The sequence below is a fragment of the Limulus polyphemus genome, unplaced genomic scaffold (assembly GCF_000517525.1).
Source record: "Limulus polyphemus unplaced genomic scaffold, Limulus_polyphemus-2.1.2 Scaffold1644, whole genome shotgun sequence".
Classification (NCBI taxonomy): domain Eukaryota; kingdom Metazoa; phylum Arthropoda; class Merostomata; order Xiphosura; family Limulidae; genus Limulus; species Limulus polyphemus.
Genome location: NW_013667254.1, coordinates 34,041 through 41,268, shown reverse-complemented (window position 1 = coordinate 41,268; position 7,228 = coordinate 34,041). Strand labels below are relative to the sequence as shown.

The 7,228-nt window shown below is 35.1% G+C and overlaps 1 protein-coding gene across 2 annotated transcripts; it reads left to right on the top strand.

The window, feature by feature from the left end:
- The first annotated feature begins 2,432 nt into the window (after positions 1 to 2,432).
- Positions 2,433 to 6,761, top strand: LOC111087019 (WAP four-disulfide core domain protein 3-like). 2 transcript variants are annotated; one of them, XR_002611740.1, is made up of 3 exons: positions 2,433 to 2,700; positions 4,537 to 4,698; positions 5,859 to 6,761. XR_002611740.1 is itself a non-coding variant. In XM_022392125.1 (2 exons), exons 1-2 carry the CDS (start codon positions 2,517 to 2,519, stop codon positions 4,686 to 4,688), a joined length of 336 nt encoding a protein of 111 aa, XP_022247833.1. In that variant the 5' UTR covers positions 2,433 to 2,516; the 3' UTR covers positions 4,689 to 4,880. The 2 variants fall into 2 exon arrangements, 1 of the variants encoding a protein (XP_022247833.1); XM_022392125.1 differs by lacking the exon at positions 5,859 to 6,761 and having other exon boundaries at positions 4,537 to 4,880.
- Positions 6,762 to 7,228: the final 467 nt, after the last annotated feature.

Genomic DNA, 7,228 nt, shown 5'->3' with positions numbered 1-7,228 from the left:
TCCATTCAGCATATGTATATGAATTTTTTTGTTCACTTCGCAATTTCACATTACTTTGCCCCCACCCCGGTAAAATTTCTGCTGGCCCCCATGCATGCATCGGTTAAAAAAAAAAAAAAAAAATTAGACATGGAGTCAATTTTTCCTTTATTAGAAGCGACTTACAGGCCTCATATATTGTGAGGCCCTAAGCTGTACCTTAGTTAGCTTATGCCTTGAAAAGGCACTGGTTCTGTGTGTAGATATATAAGGTTAAATATATCAACAAACTTTATTGGTAAAACTAACAATTCTCGTAAAGAAAAAGAACATCAAAGATATCAAGATATTAATAGAGTGCTTGGTACTCAGATGTTTATTAGTTTCAGACAAAGAAATGTAAACGTGTGAAAAATGTTTAATTGTAGAAATTTAAAAAAATTCTCGAAACAAAAGGAGAAAATGGTTTATAAACAAGTTCAGCCTGGTGTGTCATGTCACTAACTTGGGCGATTGCCTGTGTTTGTCTTTTGGGAAATAAAAGTCATATTTCAATGGGTTTATTAATTATGGGCATGTATTTGTTCTATTTATTTTCAAACTATTGTAAGTAGTAAAAATTAATAAGATTAAAACTGATTTGGGTGTTTGTAAAACAAACAATGAATGTTTATTAGTTTTCTTCATTAACTGTTCAAGCCGTCTCGAACCTTCATTACTCACAAAGTAGGCTCCTCATCATCAAACAAAAGTGCACCTGTTGCGGGAGTAACTTATCACACAAATATGGAAACGATGTTTACATATATAATAAACGGTATTGAGGTAGGGCCAAGGGCGTTTAGGAGGCCGTTTCCTCCTTTTCACTAACAACCTCTCTTTAAATATTTTAAGACATTGACACAATAGGCTTTCATCGAAAGCAGGTAAATTTGCAACTTATAGTTTTATTACGTTCTAAACTGTAATTCTGAGTGATTTTAATTTCAGTATAAAACATTAAAATACTGTGTAAGCGTTGTTTCGAAATTCATGTTCATAGTACTCGTATTCACAGTTAGGTGTATACTTCGCTTTAGTTGTTCAGTTTTATATGCTACACGCATCCTTAAATCACTGGTATGTTTAAGATACTGATGTAAATATAGATTAAGTTCTTAAACCTTCCCAAGTAGATCCAGCCTTTAGGAGAAAATCTGCAGAAATGGCATTATGTTAACACTGTAAGACTGAAGACTTATCATCCTTTATTAAAACAGAAGATCGCCCTCAGTCTAATGGCCATAAATATTCGCTGTTAGCTGACATAGCAACAAGAATGGCGAAGTCAGTCTTAGACCACACATTTTGACTAACTTTCTTCAGATCATTCATTCTACGTGGATGTCGGCATCCAACGACATGTTGAAGCAAACCAAAGATGCAAAAAGCCATTGAGTCTGTATCGGGAACCTTAAAATATGTGTGAACAAATGGGATTGTTGTGATTCTAATTTCTTCGACCATCTTTCTCAAAATATAAGATAAACAAACAGAAAAAAATCTGTTAATGTAAGGGTATGACTAGAAGTTTGTGACCTTTCGTCACCTTCGAAGCCTTGTTTTTATTATCTTGTTAACGATAGAAGGAAAATTGGTCAGCTCAATAGGTGTGGATCTTTAGGATTAGAACTCTCTTTCGTAATCAAAGCCTTAGTTTTTCAAATGAAAGTGTTGTCGCGGATTGGTTTGGGTTGTGGTTTCGGAATCCGTTGTTGTTCTAAACACACTGCTAGGCGAATTCTTCCGTGTCTGTGGAGAACATTGAAATGTCATGTTATTTGGCTCTAGACATTTTAACAACCATTCTAAACGAATATTATTCCTGGAGCACTGAATTGTCGAATGGTCTACAATTCACCAAGAACCACGAGATAATTTGTAGTTCCACGGCCCGTACCTGTAGTGACGCGCCACTTATTTAATGTATTCAGTTCGTTCTTAGAAAGTGTGAATAACTCTTTGGATTTACTTTAAGGTAATACAGAGCATTTTAATTTTTCTTTCTTTCTTTCAGTATCACTTGTGCCAGTTTGACACACCTGTGGTTGGCTAACTTGAGACTAACTAACGCACTTCTGAGAAGTGTGTGTGTGTTGGTTAGTTAAGAAGGTCGGAAATGGCACATATATAAACAACCTGAAAAACTGGGACGTTGTATTACAGTACACGCGCTTTAAAAGTAGTGAAAATAAAAGCGAAGGGGTAATTTTTTTAGTGCTTGACCTGTCCTAGATGTTGCCAAACTTTCACTGTACCGGTTTATATAGAAAGAAAACAGAACACTCCTTAAAACTAAAACCAAACCCAAGATAGTTTCAGGTGTGTCAAGTTGCGCCCTCTAGGAAACCTAACCAATGATAAATGAGGCCTGTTAACCTATAATAGGTGATATAACATTCAGTGTGAAGACACCTACATAGCCTTACAGGGTGCTTTTTTGTCTGCAATAGACTGTATGTTTATAACGCCTTTGAAACAAAAAGGAAAGTGCTAAAATGAAGAGTATTTTATTTCTTGTTTACTTCCTCTTTATTCTATGTTCCACGGAAGGTGGCGTGAACACAGAGCGATCTTGTATCCAAGATTACCGGGCCTGTTTGAAGCAATGTTTAACAAAGGAGTTTGGTGAAGCCTGTAGAGAAAGCTGTGAGAAAAGCGCTTCATGTCAAGAACTTGGAGGTAAGACTGTTTATTAACATATTTTAGTCTATGTGGTAACTTTAATTTTGACTGAACACTTCAGTTAAAAATAAAGAAAAAAATCAGTGTCGATATGCACATTTGACAGTACAGTTTAGAAAACATTATTATCTTAGTTTAATTATTCGAAAATACTATTTAGAAAAAAGTCTGTATTGTAACAAAAATATTGAGAGTAATAATAGAATATGTTTTAATGATATGAAGTGGAAATATGTAATTTCCCGAATGGGAGCCGAAGGCCGCATGGAGGGGTCACTTGTTTTAACCACTCGCACCAATATACAGTAGTGTGTTGTTCGTTAGTTAGTAGACGCTAAAATGACGTCACATAAGGGACGCATACCATGAATCACAGGAAGAATTATGCACGCTGTAGGCTACAATAGAACATGACATATGAACTTCAAAAGCAAGAAATAAAAATATTTGTTACTGTTAATTATGGTTTTATTTACTCTTGAAACAGAACACTTTCGGGGACCCTGTGCAAGTACACCTAGTGTAAATAGTGTTCCAACCACTATTGTGTTACATCTCAGTCGCCCTGAAGAGCTCTGGATTGAGCAAAATTCGTCGTCGTCAATGGATATGACAAATATCTAATTATTGAAAATCCCTAAGGGACTAGATAAAGAATGTAATAGGCCTAACACTGGTGTTTTCTGACAAGCATAGTTTTAATTTTCTTTTAATATTACGATGTTAAACGCTAAGAACTAGCGAGGTAATGAAATCAAGCTGAAAAAATAATATGTGTGTATATATATATAACCGTATGAGGATATTATCGCGAAGCATTTCTGTTATGTCACACTTATTTTATAACTAAATACTTTGTCTCGTTTGTTATAAGTTTTCAGACTTACCGCTGAGCCACTGGGAGCATAATTATACACACGTATTTCGCCGTTTGTGAGTTATCTTACTTGTCGCTAGATAGCAGGCTGAACTTAATGCACTCGGTGAACCAGCTATAATTTATGTTAACAATCGTATGGAGTTAAGGATATATTATTGTTTGTTTTTGAATTCCGCATAAAGCTACACGAGGACTATCTGCGGTAGCCGTCCCTAATTTAGCAATGTAAGATTAGAGGGAAGGCTAGTCATCACCACCCACCGCCAACTCTTGGGCTATTATTTTACCAACGAATAGTGGGATTGATCGTAACATTATAACGCTCTCACGGCTGAAAGGGCGAGCATGTTTGGTGTGACGGGGATTCGAACCTTCGACCCACAGATTGCAAGTCGAGCGCCCTAACTACCTGGCCATGCCGGGCCTAGGATATATTATGGCTTGTTAGTTTATTTTTTATTGAATAAAACATTTTATACTCTGTTATTATGTACGCTTAATGTAAAGGCATTCTAAAATACTTATTTGTAAGTTTAAAATCAAAGTGGACAACACAGATGTATTAATCTCTTGAATCTAAATACAAAATATACCAAATATTATGATATGTCTGTTAAGTCAAACGTCTGTCAAATATCAGTTTATTGGTGACTGTACTAAAATATTATGCTAAAAAATCTTGTTTCATGGTTCTCAGACTATTCGTTTACAGCATAAGAGGAAAATTGTATTTATGTTATTTGGTAAATACTGCAGAAAAAAATGCAATATTATAGAAACTTAATAACCTGAGCTCTTTCAGGTGGTAGATTTTCGTTCTTCAGAGAATAATTTAGAATGAGCTGGAAATATGAGAAATATATATATATATACCCAATAATATATTATTATATACCTATTAAAATATTATATTACGTAAGACATTATTTCAGCTTTCACTTTTTTTTTCTCAGAATGTCCAGAACACCCTGTTCAGCCATGTTTATTTCTGTTACCACTCCTTCCAACAGCGTGTTCATCAGACCTTGACTGCCCTGAGTCCCATCGATGTTGTAGATCTGGCCAAATGGGCTGTAAGACGTCCTGTGTTGAAGTCAGGACCTGAGGATTCAGAAGTTTGTGTCATTGTTTTGGTGAAACGTTTCTTTCAGTGTGTTTTTATGTAAAGATCAATCTTTCTAAACTGTTCTTTTCGTTAAACAATTTAATAATGTTTAATTCAATATGATCCGTCAGACTTGTTGTGTACCACGAGTGTATACATTTTATTTTAATCATCAATAAATAAATATTTGAATATTTGTTACAATCACTTATTTTACCTTAAATTGTTGATTGAAAAACAAGTGCATATTATAAAGTATGCTGTCTCTACAGAAGATTGACACGAGTTATAATGCAAATGTAAACGTGAACATAACATTGCTAAACGCTATAAGCCGTGATTACGACATAATTTTTATGCCTGCTCTTGGGTTTTACAAGAAACGTATTGTCTTGAAAAAAATTTAAAGTGGAGTTTTCTATACAGTTCTTTCTGTATGAATGATTTTTTAAAGTCCTATACCTTTAAAATATTTAGTATTTTGCTACCTTTAGCCTCACACAGAAATAGTTTTTTTATTAGTAGAGGTTTTATTACCTAAAAATATATGCCTTTGATTGAAACAATTTTTCATAATCATAGAGCCCATGCAAGAATTAATCTGTGTCGTGTCTAGAAAATATTAGCTCAGGCAGTTATCTGCCCGAGAAAGGACAAAGTATCGGTGTTTTTTAGTAATTATGGGAGGTCCCCTATCTAGCATTAACCCTGGAATCTTGTTGGTGAGTTAAAATGAAATGGAAGTAACCGAGCCTAGCGGTGATGCTAGGTTACGTCCATTGCACCATATCCAAAAGCACGTGCATAGCTACTAATAGTCTGGGGAACATTCGTTGAGTATTGTACAAACAATTTGGACCAAATGTAGTGATAGCCACTAGTGATTTGTTGTTTGAGTATGTCATTACATTTATGGGAGGAGCAACAATGACTTGTCATACAATAGATACCGGTGACACACGTCCAATCCAGCAACCACCAGGCTAAAGTACTCGGGATGTAGACAGCACTAAGAAACAACACACGTTGAAAGATGGGATTGCACATTCTTTGGAGAGCACTTGGTCGTTTCCAGTCGTGATTTTCAAGAATAAGGTATACCATAACGCTGTATTGATTTAAGTCAAGTGAACGAAGTAACTTACATTGGCATTTTTTTCTTTGTTGCAGACAGATGAGTGACTGGATGAGATCTATAGTTCCAGTTGGTTCAATACTTTGAATTTGGCATTTGGATACTGAAAAGTCAAGCTGCAAGACGAAAGAAAACCTGATACTACTTTTAGTATGAGAGATGGTTTGTGTGAGTTTCACATTGTGCAGTTCGGCCTTTCTGAGAAGCTAATGAAACTTATATTAAAGTGGTTGCAATGGAAATGATACCAAGTCTAAGTCGGTGATATTTTGGTATTTGGTCGTACATTCAAGTCTATGGCTGAGAACCTGATAATGGAATTTCTCAATAACATTGTAGATTGAGAACATTGCCAAAATAATAACAGTAAGAGATTGGCCTCAACCTGAGACCAAATGAGAAGTTTGCATCTTCTTTGGTTTTGCAACATATTACTAATGGTTTGTTGCCAATTTCTCAGTGATAGCATCACCATTGTCTGCTATCAGTAAAACTGTGACACACTTTGAGTGAAGTGAGCAAAGTGAACAAGCATTTGATCCTCAAAGCTGGCTTTAGTGGAAGTTCCAGTGCTATTATCCATGACAAGACAGTGAATTCCTATCAGACACTGATGTTCATGATAATGGAATTGGAGCAGTATAATTGCAGTTAAGGTCAGAGTAGAATATTTAATCACACTCATGACTCTTGAACATTGATACTGAATGACAAAGAAATGATTGTTTACAGTTGTAGATTTCATAAAATTTATTGTCACTTCTTGTACAGTAAGAGGTTTATTGTTCAGATCTACCATATTTGTAAAAATGTTTGATGAAGTTAAAGCCTTTTCCCAAATGGCATGTGTCACCCCTCTTTGTTTTCTTCTCACACTTAAAATGCTTAACCAAATTGCATTAACTTTAGTGTACTCTTGGTTTACTATTTGTCTAATATTTTAGGCTGTGATGTTTTGCAAATTTTTTCGTGAACTGCTGTTTTCCAAAAAAAACATCAAAATTACTTCTTCTTAGAGTTCTTTTTTTTTTCATTATATGCCTAAAATCATATAACTGTATTCAATAAAGTTACGTTTTGAATATAGCTATAATTAGTGTGTCCATGTTGTTCTAATAATAATGGCATACTCATTCCTTGTCTATTCATACAAAAAGCTCTTACATACATAGAAAATGACTATCAAAAATATTGTTACGCTAGTAACACGTCATATTCTCGAAGGTTCGTGAATGCTCGAGCGTTTACTATATTTCGGTATTCTTGTACATATAAGACGGTCAAGACGTGACGGCAACAAGGGGTAATTGAACTGCGGACAGACAGAGACTTATTGTTGAGTCGAGCACGTGAGACGTTCGTTGTGAATTATAGCGTTTGTTATAGCGCGACTGTGGAAATTAAG

Excerpts from the sequence above, each read along its gene's own strand:
- LOC111087019 (XM_022392125.1), top strand. The coding sequence starts at position 2,517 with ATGAAGAGTATTTTATTTCTTGTTTACTTCCTCTTTATTCTATGTTCC. Across the intron at positions 2,701-4,536 it reads TTCATGTCAAGAACTTGGAG|AATGTCCAGAACACCCTGTT; the intron begins GTAAGACTGTTT and ends TTTTTTTCTCAG.